The sequence below is a fragment of the Myotis davidii genome, unplaced genomic scaffold, assembly GCF_000327345.1.
Source record: "Myotis davidii unplaced genomic scaffold, ASM32734v1 scaffold73, whole genome shotgun sequence".
NCBI lineage: Eukaryota > Metazoa > Chordata > Mammalia > Chiroptera > Vespertilionidae > Myotis > Myotis davidii.
The window spans coordinates 7,294,684-7,314,457 of record NW_006286675.1 but is presented as its reverse complement, the minus strand read 5'-3'; the positions used below and the strand labels follow the sequence as shown (position 1 = coordinate 7,314,457).

Sequence of the window (19,774 nt, the reverse complement as noted above, 5' to 3'; positions counted from 1 at the left end):
AGCCCAACTCTGCCACAGCTGCTTCTGTAACCTTGGCCGAGTTAGTCACACTCTCTGAGCCTCCACCTTCTCATCTGTAAAATGGAGATAACTCCCACCTGTCCAAGTTCTCCTGAGGATTAAGTAATGTGGTGGATGTGACTGCCCAGCCTGGTGCCGGCACACAGAAGTGGTCACGGCCAGGTAGCTCTGATGGCTCCCTGTAAAGTATTCCCGAGATGATGGACACCCAGATTCTTCCCACCTAATGGATATTTCCCCTTCCCTAGGCCGAATGACAGTAGTTTGAGATGTGTTGAGGACGCATGCCCATCTTAAATTAATCGTAATAGAACCTGCACTATTCATTTCTACTCACCAGCCTTGCTCACTGGAGACTTTTTAGAATTTCCCGAAAGCATCTCAGAGGGATGCTTGTGAATTCGATGAGCTCCGTCGCAGGCAGGCCCCCACTCGAGGGCTCTTCCCCTGTGCCTGCTTCTCCGCCACGCGCTCGGTGCCCCCCGGGTGTGCAGCGCAGGGCCTCCTGATTCCCAGGTAGATTGTCCGCAATTCTAATGGCTTGTTTGTTTGAATGATTCATTCACTCCTTCATCAAAGAGCAGGAAGTGCTTAGGCAAGAAAGATGTATCTGGCAGAAAAAGCAAGAAATCAGAGTGATGAGAGGGTTTAGGACCTGGGGCAGCTTGCCATGGCTGGTGTTGGAGAGGAAAGTGTGGTGATTGATTCCTTGAGTAAAATTGTACTGACCATGCACTATGTGCCCGGCCCTGTGCTAGGTGCTAACGATAAGGCAGCCAGGAAGCCCAGCCCATAGAACTCATCACTGAGCAGGGGGACACGTTACAACCAATCACGGAAATCACCCCCTGGTCACCATGGTGCAGGTGGCACACCAGAGAGGCAGGGGGTGCTGGGAGAGTGTGTGAAGAGGGCCTGGTCTTCTTGGGAGTCAGAGATGGCAAATCTAGGGAACCCCTAAGCTTAGAGGAGGAATTAACTAGCAAGGTATCTGTTGTGGGGCAGGAGTGAAGAAAAAGGTATTCCCGGCAGAAGGAAGGCATATACAAAGGCCCTGAGGTGAGAAAAGGTCTTGTCCAATTTAAGAACTGGAATCGCAGGTGGCACACATGGAGTGGGGCAGGAACCAAAGCTGGGGAGACAGATGCACCTGTCCAAGTTCTCCTGAGGATTAAGTAATGTGATGGATGTGACTGCCCAGCCTGGGGAGACAGATGCGGTCTCACAGAGGTTGGAGGAAGCCAGCAGGAAGTAGCGCTTTGTGTGTATAAGAGGTTTGAGTGAGGAAGATTTGGCGTGTGGGTGAGATTACAAACTCATTAACAGTGCCCAAGGCCAGGTGCCAAAGTGAGATGCCTCATGGCCAAGACGGCTGCCTGAGGAAAGCATCACAGGGGAGGAGGACATGCCTGGCAGGACTCATCAAGCCTCCGGGCAGCCAGGCTACCCCACCTGTGGGTCAGAGGCTACACCGCTGCCTCCACCTCCCACTGGGCTCCAGGCCCTTTCTTCCTGCTGTCCCTGAATCCTGATGGGCTGTGCAGTCACCATGCCCAGCTCTTTGTTCAGCCCCTCAGTTCCCAGGCCTTCAAAGAGGATTTACTGCAGCCCAAACCAGCTATGGTAACTCACAAGAAAAGAAATGGGTCCTTAGTAGCCAAGCGATTCTGTGCGCTCCATAAAGTTGTTTGACATCTCTTATTTCCCGAGATCCAGAGATCAGACTCTTTGCAATGAGGCTTTAGAAATCCCCACCCATCCCAAAGGTGCATCCTCTGGAGACAGCAGCAGCCAGCAACCTGGAGCCACGCCCCTCTGAGCCTGCGATGAGGCTGAGCCAGCTCCACTGCAGGCCCAGGAGGCCCCTCTTTCACGACACAATTCATTCTAAAGCAACAACTGGTAACGGTGCTCTAGGGTGAGCCACATCCTGGCCACGCATTGCCCAAAGCGCGTCATCCGGATCTGACTGCTGAGCCAGGCTGGGTCGCACACAGGGTGGGGCCAGTGGAGCCTCCTCATCACCCCGAGGACCCATCAGCACAGAAAGCTATTTGGCACCTCAGCTCCACACGCCCTGAGAATGAATGAAAAGATTCACTCAGTGAAAGGGACCCAATTTCTGTTTTGAAGTCTAGAAAATATCTCAGATACTATTTACTGTTCATCTATACCCGACTTGAGTTTACGTTGGCCTGGTCATCTTCCTCCCACTGCTTTCGTAGAATAGAAACAGCAGACGAGAGTGGGGGCGGGGGGAGGGGCGGGCCGGAGGGGGAGGCGCAGAGGCAAGCACACCAGCTGCAGCCCCCGCAGTAGGGACCACTCACCCACACGGAGGGGCACAGGACAGCGACAGCAGCCAGAGCACTTAGGCACAGCAGTGGGGGCCAGTCATTAAGGCACATCAGTCTGGGCCATTCGGCAAAGGGGCACGCAGCCCCCACCACGGGAGCCGGGCAGAACCCAGTCAGTACCAAACGTGGCATTGCCTTTTCTAATCCTGAATCTTTAAAAACGGGTTCCATTATGTGTAGGGTGATTGGTTTAAGCCGAGGGCATAGTATCATTTCGCAGTATAAGCGTATATCAAATCACTCTGGTGCACCTTAAACTTACATGGTTTTGTATGTCAATTATAGAACATACCTGGTTTTAGATGTCAATAAAACTGAAAAATATTAAATTTTAAGAAAAGATGAGGGCATACAGCGTTTTAGAAAAAAATTCACCCAAAGAGATCAAACTAAAAGTGGGTTATACTTAAAAGGACAACTTTCCAGAAAAAGTCACTGATGTTGAAAAAGCTCTTTCTCAACGTTTCAAATAAATGAGGTGTCAGTGAAATAAGTAATCTCAGCGGTAAATAAAAGGCACCCCGAGAAGGGTGTGATTAATCATGTAACGAGGGGCACAGGCAGGGGGTGCCGTCAGCCCAGGGAAGGGTGTGTCCCTGCGTGTGCAGAATCCCCCAGGGGTGGGCGGAGGAGGACCTTGGGCGGGGCTGGAGGGGTAGGACTGGGCTCGATGGAGAAGACTCGGAGTGGTGGTTCCAGGCAGGAGGAACGGCAGGAGCAAAGGCAGGGAGGCCGGAAAGCACTTGAGTCTGGCCAGAAGGAAGTTTGTGGGTGGATTCGTGCTGGGGCCAGGCTGTGACCCGGGCACCCTCCAGACATCTCCTGGGTGGCTGTGCTGACCAGTCCACAGAAGCCTCTTCGAGGGCCTCCCAGGCATGCCCATGAGGATCCCTCTGCAGGCCCGATGACCGGGTTGTTGTGGCAGCTCGCGCCCTGGCAGTGTGTGGGAGGAGAGGGCCTGGTGCGGCCGAGAGGCTCCCAGGCCTCGTGGACTGCGCACAGCTGGCCCGTGTCAGGTGGGCATCGGTGTCTGCAGTCCTCGCTGCCCAGATCTGGGCAGGGCCGCCCATCACAAGCGAGCCTTTGTGGCCCCGGCCTACGAAACCAGCCAAATATTTTCCCTGTCACTTTATGAGGTGCTAGCTCTGCCCATTCAAGCTGGGGAAAATAAAGCGTCACATAATTTGTTCCGTTAGAGTTGAGGAGGTTTGAAGTTAAGGGAATTCTGGGCCCCTAGGGAGGCCTGTCAGCCCGAGGGGAGGGAGGGGTGTTCCCAGGGTCCCCCCTCTGGAGGAGATGGGGGCCACATCCAAGCCGGGGCAGATTTTACAGATGCAGAGAATGAGGCCCTGAGCCCGGAAAGGCAGCCCCTGGAAGAGTGAGAAACGAGGAGACCCCGTTCCCTGAGAATCTTTAGCACTTTCAGGGACCTGTTAGCCCCCTGTTCACAGGTGAGGCCAGGGAGCTCACAGGGGAAGGGGAAGGGGAATTCTCCGGCAGAACTTACAAGGCAGAGAGGATTCTAGCTGGGGTGCGGGGTGCGTGGTGGGGAGGGATCAGCTTTATGGGTCAGCAAACGGGCAGCCATGGACGCACTGTGATTTCTGGCTTCCCAGTGAGTTCCCCAAACCCCTTCTGCTGCCCGTGGCCTAACATTTGAGAAGTAGACCTGCTTCCCTTTTGCCTCCAGTAATGTGTCATTTATTGAGCGGTTGCTATACCGCTTCACTAGGCCCCACATTCATTTCTTCCCCCGAGATGCGTTGAACACCTCCTCTGTGCTAGTCCCTAAGGATGGTGCCGTGACATTCTCCTTCACAACAGCCCTGTACCGAGTAGCAGTGAACCCACTGGTACGGGTGGATAAGCTGAGCTCCTAGAACAGCGGTTCTCAACCTTGGCTGCACATTAGAATCACCTGGGAAGCTTTTTAAAATCCTGATTTCTGGGCCTCATCCTCCAGAAATTCTGTTTCTTTGTTACTAATGTTGTGGCCTCACCCCATAACAAAGAAACAGAATTTCCCGGGGATGAGGCCCAGAAATCAGGATTTTAAAAAGCTTCCCAGGTGATTCTAATATGCAGCCAAGGTTGAGAACCACTGTCCTAGAGGAATAACTTTCCAAAGACATCCAGCTAATTCATGGCAGGGAGGCAAATAATTAGGAAAGAGACAGTGTAAATAACCCCAATTATGATTCTTTGATTTATCTTCGAAGTTATATTTAAGTAGATCATAGTTTTATATGTGAATTATCGTTTGAGATGAATAAAGATATATTTTTCTTAAAAGTCAATCCATGGCCACAACCTCAATCCCACACCGCATGCAGTGACTCCACATCGCCACCTGGTGGCAGAGTCTCTGCATAGCAAGGGAGAGAGAGTAAAGAGAGAAACGCAGACTTAACCAGAGGACTGCTGTGGGCCCCTGGAGGGAATCCGTGTTGGAAGTGAGAATCGGGGGCGCTGGTCTGCTCTCTGCCCTGGACTGGCCGCACGGCCATTCTGCCAGGCGCTTGAGCTCTCTGAGTGAGTGGCAGGTCCTTGCTTATGCAGCGTCTGCGTGGACGGGCATTTCTGGGGATCCCTTCTAACCTAAGACCCCCGACTCTTGGTCGTCACTCTTAGGTTGCATTGAACTTCCGTACACCAGGGTGTCTCCATCAGGAACTACTTCTGATCAGACTTCAAGAACTCAAGTTCAGGGTCTAGAGACGTCCCAGCACAGAGGGGGTGGTTTATTAGTTGTGTTCTCATGTGTAAGAAACAGGAAATCTTACCCAAACCGCCTATGTTGATAAAGGGGATGTATGGAATTTTTCACTAACTAGTCCTGGGGTGAATCTGGCTTGAGCCTCACCTATATCCAGGGTTCAAACACTATTGCCAGGATCTGGTTTCTCCCTCTGCATTTCTCAGCTTTTTCGTCCTTTGTGTCTCATATCTAATAGGGCTTTAGGTTCCATACTCTCAACCTGCATGAAAATAAAGACTGTCTCCACACCGATCCCCAGATCTCCCATCCCACAGAGCATCACACAGGAGGCCCTCGGACACACATTAAGGATGGGGGCCCCTGGGGTCTCCTTTCTCAGGCCCAAAGTGACTGTGAGGAGCCCTGGGCCTACCCCTTCCCTTCCCTTAGCCTTGAGGAACCAGCATGCTTGCACCAGCCTCATCCAGCACACGTCCTAGACTGCATTCTGATGGCCCGACTTGGGTGACATACCCACCCCTGAACGTGGCCACTGGGTTGGAAAGTGCTGATTAGCTCAGCCCCTGTCACAGCCCTCCCCCCCCCCGCTCCCCCCGTCCCTCCAGCTGAGATGGGGCGGTCTCTGGAATAAACACCCTCCGCAAGGGAATTAAAAGAGGCAAAGGATGCTGGAAGCGAAACCATCAGAAACCCATTAGTAACTAACATAAGGGTTAATAGAATGAAAGTATACAAGCGATTGATCTTTCGGACCAATCAGGGTGATAAGGCTGCCCTGACCACAGCATCACTTTGTTCAGTCTGGAAAGTCCATTCGGTAGCAGAGAGAGGGGTTGGGTGTAATCTGTGTCCTGTCCTCGCCACACGCCATCCACAGGGGGCAGTCTGGCTGCAGACACACTTCAACAGTGACCTCAATTCAGAGACCTGGAAGACGAGAGATTTCCGTAGGGTTCTGGGTGTACCCACGGGAGTGTGCCTTCATGTAACTATCATCCTGTGACTACCAGGCCTCCCCACATTCCCTCCTCTGGTCTCCGACCTTCACTTGGGATTTTGTTTGTTTATCTACAGTGGACTTCTCTCACTGTTCGGTCCTGCGTGGGGTGATAATTAAAATTCCAGATAGATTGTCCAAACAGGCAGGGCCTTAGGGACTCTGGTCCAAGCCCCTCCTGCAGGGGATGGGGACCAGCAAGGGTCAGGGTCTTGCCAAGACGCTCTGCCTGGCAGCCCCTTCCTGTGGGTGCCTCATTGCCATGGGATTTCTAGCTAGCAGGCAGGAAGGCAGCCCAGGCGAAGGCCCAGAAGATACCTTTGTGGTGAACAATCCACAACATTCATTATCCACAGTCAGGCAGAGCAGTAGGGCAGGCGCCTCACTGCGTGCATTGCTGGGTGCAGCCCTTCCTATTACTATCTAGCTCAGGCTAAAGTTAAAAAATGGATTTTCCCAGCATATTCAAATGAGGCCGAGGGAGCAGGTGGAATGAGGGCAGAGACTCGAATTTCAGCAGGGACACTGCCAGGGAATCACCTGGAATGGATGCTCTGTGTGTGTGGTCCTTCAGGGGATGAGAGCGTTGTACCGAGCAGCACTGTGTGCTAGGACCTGCGAACCCCCTAGAGTCCCATTTGGGCCCCGCCTCACATGCCCCTAGTTTATTGGGGCAGCCACATATGAGGTAGCATGAATAAAGGGCCATAGAGAGTGAGGAGGAGTGCAGTGGAGAGAGTAACAGCTGTTTGAGGCAGCTGTGGCATCAGGAAAGTGTTCCCCGGAGGAGGGATATTGGAGTTTCATTTAAAGAAGTTACTAGATGGAAAAGTCCGGGAAAGGCATTTCCGGAGTGGGTACAGCCTGTGCAAAGGCACGGAGGCTTCAAAACACATAGCCAAGCTCCAGAGACCGCAAGGAGCACAGGGGCAGCGAGTCCTCAGGGAAGAGACCAGTTCATGGAGGGTGACCCATTGTCTAGTGGGTCATTTGTTCATTCATTAAAGCCTGGGCCTTTTGAAGTCCAGTATTTGTTAGATTTAGGCTGCATTGATGTGAACTACATTCATAAAGCTCAAATAAAACACGACAGTGACAAGGCTCCTGCCCACCCTGCTCCCAGCCACCCGCCCAGAGGCAGCAGATGCTTCAGATTCTTGTGTTTTCTTCTGGGATATTTTCTGCAAACACACCCACGGCAGCATCCCCCTCATGCCCTGGCATGCGCCTTGCTTTCCTCTCTTTCCACGTCTTGGAGGTGACTGGGAACATGGAGGGCTTTTCCGTTCTTCTCAGCAGTGGTGGGGTCCCGTTGTCGAGCCCCAGCTGTGCATGAGGAGCTTAGAGACCTCCCCCACTCAGCCCCTTCTTTTACAGTGGGATAGACTAGAGGCCCAGAGAAGGTGGGAGCCCACCAAGGTCTCCTAGCTGGTCAGTGACCAAGCCAGGACTCAAACTCAGGTCTTCTGCCTCTCATATCCACCCAAGGCCAGCCGGCCCCCTGCCTTGCCTCGGTAGCCTGTGGTTGGAAAAGGAGATGGGTGAGGCTGCAGTCTGCTCATCCACCAGCCTCTTGATGTGATCCCAGACTCCACGGTAACCTTTAGCAGTGATCCCACCCTTTCCCCCTTCTCTTTCCTCCTCCTCTGCTTCCTCCTCCCACCTTTGCCCTGTGTCTAACCTCAGCCCCATCCCTAGCCCAGCAACTGGTTACTATGACAACGAGGGCCTTCCAGGTATTTTATTTGGAGCCCCAATTAAGCAGGGCCGACTATAGGCTGGGAGCCTGCAGGGAAGTGTGTTTTATGGCCTGTGAGAGCCCAGGTGCTATTTATAGCTCCCTAATCAGTGTTGCTAAATGGGGTCTTAATGCAAGTTCTGTGGCAACTGAACATTTTCATCTCTGAGAATCTCCTCCCCGAAGCCTCACTCCCTCCATCTGTCCGCCTGAGCAGCCCCCGCCTGGCAGCCCTTCCCGGGAAACGGTGCCTCCCCTGTGCTCAGCAGCTGTCTGCAGGCTGCCTGGCTCTCCTGATCTCTCCTGACAGTGGGCCCTCTGCAGTCCCACCTTTGGGGATATTTGGACCACGCTGTCTTGTCCAGCAGGAACCTGGGATCCTTAGATTGGGATTCTGTCGTCAAGACCAGAGTGAGGTAAGGGACATGAGTGACTTGAATGCATAAGCAAACATTCACATTTTTGTGGATGCTGGAAAATCCTTTCCACTAATACCGCATAGGCCAACGAGCAGTTTCACACATTGAAACAGAGCAGCTTAACTATTACCCCCTTCCCTTACAGCTGGGAAATTCTGGCTGAGAATGGGAGAGGAATTAACTAGTGTCTGTTACCAGGCACTAGTTAATGTTGGAACTTCACATGTGCCCCCTGATTCAGTCTTCACATGACTTGTTTTATAGAGAAAGAGCCTATATCAGTCAGTATAGGCCAGGTCTTGCTGCAGTAACAGACAAGCCCCAAATGGTACTAGCGTCAAGCAATGTTTGTTTTTGCCCTTGCTGCATGCCTATTGCTGGTCAGCAGAAGGCTCGATTATGCAAGGTTTGTGTCCTCATTTAGGTCCAGGGCAGAAGGAGCAGTCCCTAATGGTCACTGATGGAAAACAAAAGGCAGTAATGCACATACAAGCTCCTAAAACTTCCACATGTCACTTCCACTGACGTTTCTCCGGCCAAAGTAAGTCTCATGGCCACACCCAACTTCAAGTGAGTGGGGAAGGGTACGCTGATCCTGTGCCCGGTGTGTGACAGCTGGGACATTTGAGAAGAGTTCTAATGACCTCCACAGAAGCTGAGGGCCTTGGGGGTGAAGATTTGCCCAAACCCCACAGCCCCTAAGTGGCAGAGCAGGGAATAGAACATTCAGCTGTTTCCCACAGAAATCTGTGCTCTTTCCCCGTGTAACGAAGTGGTTATAGACATGGGCTCTGAAGACAGACTCTGGCTTGAATGCCATCTCCAGGATGACCCTCGCTAGGCAAGTCACTTCACCTGTCAGCCTCGACTCTGTAAAATGAAGATTCTCGTGTAGGACTGTGTTCTGAAAACCAAAGCTTTATTCCTAAGTTTGAGCCAAACTCATTTGGCAGCCACACTCAACCTGAACCGGTGTCACGCTATTTATAGTCATTTCTGATTTCACTCGGTGTGAATATGCATAGGTTTCACTAGAGAAATATGAAGGTGTTTGATTACAGGCGCTGCCTCGGGCCACTGGGATGTTATGCAATATATACATGGCATATGCAGCCAAATCGCTAAGCTCTGGAATTCTCTGAATTCTGAAACAGGCTGGCCCCAGGGTTTTGGATAAGGGACTGTGGCTCTGTAGCACCTCTCTCATGGGCTGGGAGTGAGGATGGAGGGAAATGATGTGTCAAAGATTTGGGGCCCAGGGCCCAGCATGTAATACGTGGCTGTCTGAGGCCCCTCGATTGGACTGACGAGGCAGGAAAGAGGCGTGGGCTTGGGAGAGATTGCCACGAGAGTGGAGTCCGACGCACGAGAAAGGGGAGCGCTCCGGCCTGCACTTTACTGAAACCAGCAGCTCTCTCTGCTGCCTGCTCAGTACAGGTTCCTTAGGGCCTCAGACATCCGGGAGTGTGTTGGTGGAATGATTCTCTTGCTGCCAATCGGATGTTTGGGAAGGTCCTCGGGAAAGACAACGTGCTTTGTAAACCTGAGTTGGTGCTTTCACACCTTCAGTTTAAAAGCTGGACAGTGAGCTCTTCCCAGGCTGGGTGCGGAGAACCGCAGTGGGACACCTCAGGGGGAGAGTGGGCCTTCGCCCAGTTCTGGGTTTGCACAGAGTTATGGGGATTGCAGCTAGAGTTGGCCACGGCGCGGAAGCACGGTGAGCAGGTGCCTGGATCCGGTGGATATTTGTTTCACCATGGTTGCAAATATCAAAAAATCTCTATATGTGACATGGCACCAGAGTTAATAAGTTAGGGTTTTTCAAAATGCTGACACGCCGAGCTCAAAAGGTTTGCCATCACTGCCCTAGGCACTGGAGTCCACAGCCTCTGGTCTAAAGTCCAAACATATTTGTGATTACTAGAAGTGATTTTCATTTATGCACGGACCATTAACATTTTTAAAAAACATTTTTTTTAGTTGATTTCAGAGAGGAAGGGAGACGGAGAGAGAGCTGGAAACATCAATGATGAGAGAGAATCATTGTTTGGCTGCCTCCTGCACATCCTCCCCACTGGGGATCAAGCCCGCAACCTTGACATGTGCCCTGACTGGGAATCAAATCGTGACCTCCTGGTTCATAGGTCAATGCTCAACCACTGAGTGCGCCCCCGCCCCCCGGACCCCGGCCATTCTGATCATTAACTTTTTAAAAAGTCTCCTAAAACAAGGAACCATTTGCCTTGAAACTAGAAGTGGAACGAGAGCAGTAGTTTCCAGGTTTGCTAGCTGTTTCTCTGTGGCGTGGCTCTTCCCACGCTGGAAAATCTGTGTCTGCAGACCTCCTCAGTTACCACTTCTTAATAGGCACACTCCTCCTCCAGAGGGACCCGTGAGCACAGCCTCCTCTGGAGCCTAACGGGGTCTCCTTGACTGAAGCTACGCTGCTGAGAAAACCTGGCAGACTCCATCCAAGAATTTGGTTTACTTATCAGTTTTGCGTTAACGTAAGAAAAACAGGCTTCCAGCATCCTCCTCTGGGCCTGGTCTGAGCTCACACTTGGAAAGGTCAAACACACACGATAAATCCATTAGAGAGCCCTCGTGTTAAACCCCAGGGGCTCGTGCTGCTTAGCAGGAGGCTAACCTGGTGACGTTTCCCAGAGGAAGGGAGTGTGCCTGACCTTGGCTACGTGCTGGAAACCAGGAGTCGCCGGGCCCATCAGCCTGATGGGTGGGGCGAGGGCTGCGTTAGCCACGGAGCCTGATGTCGGTGGGCCTGGTGGTGGGGCCTGGAGGGAGAAGACCCCTCGCACCATCGGCATTGGCTCCCTTCTCCCCTCCAAACTCTTCAGGCCAAATGCCCGTCAGGACCAGGTGGGTGGGACGACCCAGTAGTCACGGGGCCACCTCACAGCTTACCTTCGAGCCCAGGGCAGGGCGTTGCTGGGCCAGGGGCCCACCTCCAGTGCATTGGGGGCCTCAGTACACAGGGGTGAGCCAGCACCCGCATATGGAGCAGGCTGAGGGGCGGGGCCTGGGACGCTGGGACCGAGTGACAGATCGGTGGGGCTGGGAAAGGTTTCCTCTGCAGTGACGGTCCTCCCGCCTCCCCAGGAGTCTGGCAACAGAGGGTGGGTCCTGAACCAGGCCGCCCGAGTTCCAGTTTCGTTCTTACCCCTTAGATTTGGTCATGGAGTTACTTGACTTCTCTGTGCCCGGTTCCCCTGTCTGTAACTGGACATGCAAATCAGCAGCCACCTTCTCCCGAGTGAGAAGCACAGAAAGTGAAGTGCTCAGAGCATCTCACGACGCAGGAGGTGCTGTGTGAGTCCTCGCTGCAACGCTTCCCATTGTAACTTGTTGTTATTGCCGAGGAGCCCAGTGAGACCATCAACATGGAGTTTGCCAACATTTACGGGTTTCCTCGTGCTCTTGCTTCTGATGGGAAGGTTGGAAGGAACACCCTGAAACGGAGCAGAGGCTGACGGACAGGGCTGGCGCTGGGGCCCCACAGGACGGGACTCGGACCCGGCTCCCTGGCCCGCTGCTCTGCCTGCTCGGACCTCTGGGCGGGGTTACCTGTGGCTGTGGACACAGAGGCGTCCCACCTGTGTCCTGCCCTCGGCTCTGCACCAGCTGCCTCTACGTTCACTTTGTCCTGAAGGACTAACTGCGCTGAAACAGCAGTTGCCGTGTATTGATGGCCCACCTGTGCCAGGAGGGTGCCTGGCCTCTGCCCCTCGCCTCATCCTGGCACGTTCCCCGGGAGGCCGGCATGGCCCCCCAGCTCTGAGGATGCAGCCAGAACGCGTCTCCCGCCGGCTGCTGCCCCTGGCCCGCGATGCTTTCCCGAGCAGCCTCAGCGCTTAGGCAAGAGTGACTGTTACTGTTTATTAACGAGAGTTTAACTCTGACCCATCTTCTAGCCGCGCTCTTGTTTGAGGCAGATTGAGACCAACTCATAACTTTTCTCATTCACTTTTACTCTCTCTCTCTCTCTCTCTCTCTTTCTCTCTTTTAAACTGAACCTCTGATACACAGAATTGGACTAAACATAACCCTTGGTTGTGACAGTCTCACGGTGGTGCCATGCATAGCCCCTAATTTGCTATGTATGTGTTTCCTTCTTTAGGAGTCAGTGCCACCATGACTCCGCCCCCAGCCGGAGGACCAGTCATAGACAGTCGGGTACCTCTGTGCTCCTCCCTCCTCATCCCTGCCAACCCCCACCCTCCCCTCAAGACAAACCATGCCTCTGAAGTTCGTGTTCACTTTTCCTTTGCTTTTTTCCTTGTAGATATTCCACATTTTCCATATAGATGTGTGTCTAAACAATACCATGCTTAGTTCTAGTTGTTCTAGAATTTTCCAGTTTGTCTATTCCTGTGCCAATACCACACTGTTCATTGCTGTGGCTTTAAATAGGTCTTGCTCTCTGGTAGGCAAGTCCTGCGGCCCCACACTCCTTATTCTTCCTCTTTAGAAGGGGTCCCATCCCTGAGGGCCTGCCCCTGCCCTGGGTGGGACGAGCATCGACTGTCTGCAGGGCTGTCTGCTCCCACGCCTGTCTCCCCTTGTCCCATGTGCTCCCTTCAGCATCTGCACGGAGCCAGGCTGTCCCCATGGCTGCAGAGGCAGAGAAACTTGTCCTGTGGTGCAGGGCGCACGCCAGCTAGAGGCCCTCCCTGAGGTTCTCATGTGACTCGGAGCTGCCCTGGTCCAGCCACCGTGCAGCCAGCAGGATGGGCTCCAAACGGAAAACAGTCGGATTTTCTGGGAAATGTTTCAGCTGAGTCAGGAGCGCCTTCCACCAGACGGAGGAACTGGCACAGTGTTTCTCATTCTGCCGGCTGCCGGGACCGCGCTGGAGGGCTCTCCAGCTGCAGTGGCCTCTGTAGAGACGGGGCTCACAGGAGCTGCTGCCCCGCTCCCAGCCCCAGCCCCAGCCCCATGATGTCAAGGCAGAGCCACAAGGGCTGGCCAGCAAGGACAAGAGCCAGTGGCAGCCTGAAGTCTCCAGGGGCGAGACCACACCAGCTGCTGGGAGGGATTCCACAGCACCTCAGGCAGTCAGGGATTTGTTGCAGGTCGGGGGCAGGGAAACCACATTTCCTGAACCGAAAATTAGATGACGTCTGAACACAACAGGATGTTTCCAGCTGGGGTTGTTCCATGGCCTTCTCCCGCCCCACCTCCTCCAGGAAGCCCACCTGGCCTGTGCCACAAACTTGGGAGCCACAACCCTGGGCCTCCAAGGCTCAGCTAACATTTACATCACTGGCTTGCCAGCTACTTTTCATGGACATGTTAACCTCATCTGTGATTTCTGCTCTGCCAAGTGTCAGCTGGTGGCCAGGACCCTGCGTCTTCTCTGCCAAGCCACTTGCCACACTGCAGACTCTGAGGCCCTGGGAAGGCAGGCAGGCCGCTCTGCAGGGGCTCACCTGCACTCAGCGCTGGCAGGGCCCCGGAGGCCGCTGCCTCATCCGGAGAGCAGCCCAGGCGTCGGCGTTAGGACCTTTAAGGGGGTGCCCTGGTGCTTGCGCTGGGCCCAGCGGCCTTTGCTGCTGGAGCGGGGGCTTCTCCAGGGCCCCTTAGGTGAGAGCCGTGTTCACCCCTGGTGTGTAGCGCTACCTGTCCCCAGCAGGGAGTTCCAGCTGAAGGAGCTCCGTGAGGAGAGGCCCAGAGGCCAGCAGGCAATTCCATCTCCAGACACCAAGGTCTCGGGCTGTGGGCGATGTGTCTGACACATGGAGTGAGTGTGCCTGCCCATGTGTGTCTTCTCGTTTCTTTTCCTGAAAACAAACAACGATGCCCTGTCTACTTAAGATCTCAGGGCTGTTGCTCCAGCCTTCCTCCATCTGCTGATCATTGTCTTCAACTGTTGCAGAAGAATTGCACCTCCTAACCTTAAAACATTGATATTTTTTCCAAAATATAAACGCAGGGATGGAGGTAGGGTGGTGACTCATGTCATAGCATCTCCCCGCTGCAGGCAGCGGAGACCTGGAGGGGCCCAGGGAAGCAGCCGAAGCTACCAATGCCTGTGCCAAGATCTCCTCGCTCCTGTCATAGACCATCGTAACCAGAGAGCTAACTCCCCCGTTTTACTGCCTGCAAAACAGAGTCCAGGAAGTAATGTGGTTTCCTCGGGGTCGTGCAGGCAGATAGTGATGGAGAATCATGGAAAATGCAGGTCACTTCGGAAATGATCGCCTGGTGATATTTTTAACGCAGAACCAGGCATCCAGCTCCGGCTCCAATGAATCTTCAGCCAGAGCATAGCATTGTCGACAATTAGTATGATGTGCCGAGGCATTTTTGAACCACAATTAGCAAATTATTACTATTTTTAAAGGTACTTCTTGGGCTGATGGCATGAAATAAGAGAATGCCTTTAAGGAAAGGAACATGCTGGGTCTTGCCATCCTCACAATGCATGATGGAGGCCTTGCTGTCCCCACTCCACAGATGAGCAGAATGTGGCTCCAGGAAGATGAGCCCGCTCTCTGGCCCGCTGGTGGTGGGAGCAGGAGCCAGGATTCCACACCAACCCCCCTCCTCCTCCTTTGCCCTCACTGGCTTGTGTTGTATCCACACTCACCCGGCGGGGAGCTGAATGAAGCACTCTGGAATCAGTGACTCATTGTTTTACTGTGAATTTGTTTTTGACATTTATGCAGAAAGTGTACTCATCTCCGGTGAGTAAGCTTGATGATTTTTACAAGCTGAACACACTGGTATAGGCAGAATCAAATCAAATCAAGGGGAACAATACCAGCCCCTCCCCCCCAGGAGCTCCAGCATGCCCCCTTTCAGTCACTGCTCCCCCCACGTCACCACTGCCCTAACTTCATCCCTCTGTGTGTTTGAACTTGGTACAGATAAAGTCACACCAAATGCACTTTTCTTTCATTCATACTTATGTTTGAGAGATTCATCCATATTTTTGCATGTAATTGTGGTTCCTTCATTTTCATGGTGGATTAGTATTTGACTCAGTGAAGATACACAATTTATGTAGACATCCCACTGTTGGTGGCTAGTAAAGTTGTTTGCAGTTGGTTACCTCCACGAGCATTCGTGTATGTGCATATGGGTGAACATGTGTATACCCGGGAGTAAAATTGCAGGCCATAGGTTCAGCTTGAGGAGATGCCTCCGGTTTTCCCAAGGTGGCGTGCCAGTTTACCCGCCCACCTGCAGCATTATGAGAATTCCAGTCGCTCCACATCCTCACCAACACTTGCTATTGTCTTGTTTTCATTTTAGCCATCCTGGTCGGCATCTCAGAGAGTCACAGTATAGTGATAATTTGCATGTCCCTGATGGCTCAGGAAGTAGACACATTTTCATATATTTATTGGCCATTTGGGTATTCACTTTGGCAAACAATGTTTCTTTTTAAATTTTATCTTCAGTCAGAAAGCATGTCTGAGAATGCCTCTCATCACTTTGTTGATCATTTTTGCTAAGGGAAGAAACATTCAAACCTGTGAAGATTTTTCTGAGTTTATCTGAGCCAAACTGTCAACAACTGCCAGGAAGCAGAATCTCAGCGGATTGAGAAAATGCTCCGGAGAATGGCAGTTTTGCACCTGGTGTTTTGCATCACACTCAAAGGAGATATAAGTAGGGTTACATGAAATCCACTGGTGGGAGATTAGGGAGGCACTGGTGATGGTTGGGGAGGTGGGAGACAGCAAAGTGGGGAAACCTCTGGGATTGGATAAAAAGTAAAATGATAGACACATACTTCTTTTACTTAGGTGGGTGCAGGTAGTTAACAGTCAACAATTACTTCAATAACAATGAGGGGATTTGTGGTGTCCACAGAGCGGTGCCTGTGCTTGGAGGGGTCCAGAAAAAAGGAAAATTACTTTGACATTCCAACAAGATGTTATCATAGATAGAAAAAGACAATAGGCTCACTTAAAGTAAAGATTGACCTTTATCAGGGGAAATTCCGGCCTAGGACATGACCACTCACCATACATTGCTTTTTAATTTTAAAAGTTTTCGTTTCAGACCATCCTCGGTGGTTACTTTAGGTCTGTCTCTAAGTCTGCACGGCCGCCAGGCAGGCCTTCCCTGAGCCAGTCCGATGAGCGTGTGGCCCCTTTTCGCCCACAGTTTCTAAACCTTGACATTTGAGAGCTCTAAGAAGTTCCAAAGCCGAGGTGGGTGAGGAGGAGGAGTTGGAGGGACGGCCGGCTGTTACTGGCATCTTCGGAGCTGGAGGCTCCACAGCGGCACCAGGGCTGGGGGTTGCTGTGCGGCCATAGGAATTAGGAGAGAGGGTTGGTATTTCACACTGAGACCTAAAGATGCGCTCTAAGCTCCAGCCCCTCCTCTCTCTCTGCCTTTGGAGTCTGGGCTCTGGATTGATTTCAATGATTGCAGAGGAGTGAAGACAAAAGGCACCTTCCCTTCCATACAGCCCCTAATTAGGCAGGGAACACACAGGGAGCTGAGTGTGCCCATAAGGCTATGCCTTTGGGGTGTTGAGGACCTAGTATGTGCCTAGTGCATTAAAGTGATTAAGAAAGCTTTTAAACTTTGACAATGATTATCAAACTTTAACAGCTCAATTTTTTCCCTCATATAAAATGCAAGCCCATCTCCCATCGGAAAAGGGACTGCTTGTCTGCCAGCTAACAGTCCTCTTGAGTTCTTCCTCACCAGGGCAACCAACAAAGGCCTGGGCATGAGGGAGATAGCCAGACATGGTGTTTACTGAGCACCTACTATGTGCTGAGCACTGCGCTAAGTTCTTTACACTTTCTAACGCATTTAACTCTCACCACAAGCCTCTTGTCCATTAAAACATGCCCTGTTCTTGCGAGTTTACAGGAGGGGAGGGGAGGGGAGGGGAAGGAAGAGGAGGGGAGGGGAGGGAGCGAGCTAGGACAGAAGTGCTGCCGGGTAAGAGCAACTTATTTCAGTCGCTTCCAACAGCTACAGAGGAGAGACCCCGAGCAGCAAGTCAGTTCATTCATTTAACCGATGATCACCGGGTCATCCCGGTAACAGGCTCAGCCTGGGGCCTGGGACGGATGAGTCAGGGTCACCTCCTCTAGGAAGTTCACAGTCTCCTTGTCACGAATTCATTAAGTGAATGAAACGGAAAATCCTTGCTGTTTGTCTGAATGGAGGAAGAGGGCACGTTCGGTCGGGGTGGTGCTCGGTGCCAACACGCCCTGAGCCGGGACCCGAGCTCCCACTACATCCGTGGCCCGGGCAGGGCACGGTGCACCTGTCACTGCCTCCCATCCCCTCCGCAAACCTGCAGAGTTGTTGCTCCGCTTACAGGCGGCCACGCACAGTGGGCGGGTGGGAGGACCGGCGGGAGGAGGTGCGAGGAAGGCACTGGCGAGACTCTAACCCGCTTCCCTCTCATTGCAGCCGAGCCCCTGCCGCTGATGGACCTGTGCCGGAGATCCATCCGCCTGGCCCTGGGCCGCCAGCGCCTGCAGGACATCGGCGCCCTGCCCCTGCCTCAGTCCCTCAAAAACTACCTGCAGTACCAGTGACGGCCTGTGGCGCCGAGGGCCCGGCCTTCCTTTCACGGCACAGGGAACATGCGGGCAGGGGCCTTTCTCGCCCGGCTCCCCAGAACTTGCAGCTCTTTGGAAGGCCAGTGCGCGTTCCCAACCTGAAAAATGAATGTCTGTTGCCAACAGTATTTGCTGCCCGAGAAGCAGCTCCCCACAGTCCCGACACCTCCTTGGAAGCCTTGAAGCCCCCGGAGGAGGGCCCGCCTGCCCACTGGACACCTCCGATGGTATTGATCCGGGAGCCCGTCTCCATATTCAAGAGAATGAATAAAACATTGGGGCAGGAGACTCTGTTGTGTGCGGAGCAGGCAGGGCCAGCTGGGGGAGAAACTGCCTCCGGATAATGAATGATGACAGCAGCCAGGTCCCCTCGGGCCCTCACCCCTTGTCAGGGCAGGATACTTGAGGACTGCGCCCCTTTGAGAGAGATGCCCGCAGGCAGAACTGGCAAGTGGCCCGAGCAGTGTTTAGCCACACGCCTCTGGCTTACCTCTTCGAAAGTTTACTTACCCGAGTCACTGCCTTCCTGCCCCTCACCCACCCCCATTGCCCCAGGCACCTCTTATTCAGGGAAGCTGAGTCTCACGAATTCACCCCAGGGACAGAGTGTTTCTTTTATTATTATTTTAAGCAGCAGGTGCATTTTAAGAGAGGAGTACGAGGAGTGAGGGCAGTACTTAGTCCAAAGGTGCTAGTGGGGGAGGGGAGGGGCATTGCAACCCCCTGGTGGATGATGTCGGGGAGGCCGGGGGTCTCTAGGCAACCATCCACTCAGGATGCAGCCTGGTTGCCACAAAGCTTTATTTGAGCAAACTATTTTTTCACTTTAGGAGACTTGTACGAGCTTGTTTGTTTCAAATGTGTGTGTGACATGCTGTTTATTTATCAGCGTGGGGCCCGTGAGGGCAGCCCCGTAACTGGAAGGGTGGGCGTGGGAGGCACCTTCTTCACCTGCTCCAAACCTGGCCCTCTCCCGGAAGGATGCTGCTGCTGAGACCGCCTCCCTGGGCAGCCCTCGAGTGTTTCCGACGCTCTCTGCCCAGACGCATTTTTAACTGGAAATTGTCCCAGCAGTGGAATTTCGGAGCCCCAGACGGCACTGCCGCCCCCACTTCAATGTGAATTTGACTGATGAATGAGGAACGTTTCTAATAAAGTGTGTCATTCAGTCCTTCAGCTGTTTATTCATGCTCTTGGTGGTGGGGGAGGGGGGCAGGGGGGGGAGGCCTTCTTCTGTCAACCTGGCTGGTCTTCCCCAGACACTCAGGCAGGAGGAATGTGATTCCCTCTCCAGACTGTTCTTGTCTCTTCTGTCTTGTCCCCACTTGAGCCCAAACTCTAGCCATTTGACAAAGACCTGCCCTGAAAGAGCAATTGTGCCCAGGTCCTGAGCCCATGCAAAGCTGGCTGTGATGGTGGAGAAACAGGGCAAGCTCCTGAGGCCAGGGCTGTGAGGTCCAAAGGGCAGCTCTGCAGGGGACACGGGGCCAAGCAGGGTAAACCCTATACGACAACCATTTCAAAGTAGACCCAGTGGTGGGGCTGGGTGTGACTTCGGAAGTGTACCTCATCACCAAGGAGCCATGCAGATTGCTGAAGGGTTAGTGTGTGGCTTAGCCAGGCTCAAGGCTGGAAGGAGCCAATCCAGGCTGGGGAATGGGTCAGGACTGGCACAACTTCCACCCAGCCATACGGCCCACCAGAACACGCACTGTGCCAAGAGAATGAATACCGAGGGCCCAGCAGGCATGCAGATATGCCCCTCCCCAGGGGAGACACAGTGCAGCCTGATAAAATGAGAGGAAGCTCTCCAGGGGCCTGCTGGAAGGCTTCCTGGAGGAAGAGGCACCCTCCACACCTGCTTCTTTAGGGAAGACCACTTTGGTGAGGGCAGACCCAAAGAACCAGCCATGCGGCACGCCGCCAGGGGCCGTGTTCTCCCACCCTTCTGACCTGGGCTGGC

At 53.2% G+C, this 19,774-nt stretch overlaps 1 protein-coding gene across 1 annotated transcript in view; it reads left to right on the top strand.

Annotated features, from left to right (window-relative positions):
- The window catches only part of SPSB4 (splA/ryanodine receptor domain and SOCS box containing 4), a 48,695-nt gene extending 29,708 nt beyond the window's left edge, over nucleotides 1–18,987 (top strand). The window contains exon 2 of the mRNA XM_006758371.2: nucleotides 17,660–18,987. Within this exon, the coding sequence (XP_006758434.2) occupies nucleotides 17,660–17,787 (128 nt within the window). The 3' untranslated portion in view covers nucleotides 17,788–18,987. The remainder of the gene's footprint in view (nucleotides 1–17,659) is intronic.
- Nucleotides 18,988–19,774: the final 787 nt, after the last annotated feature.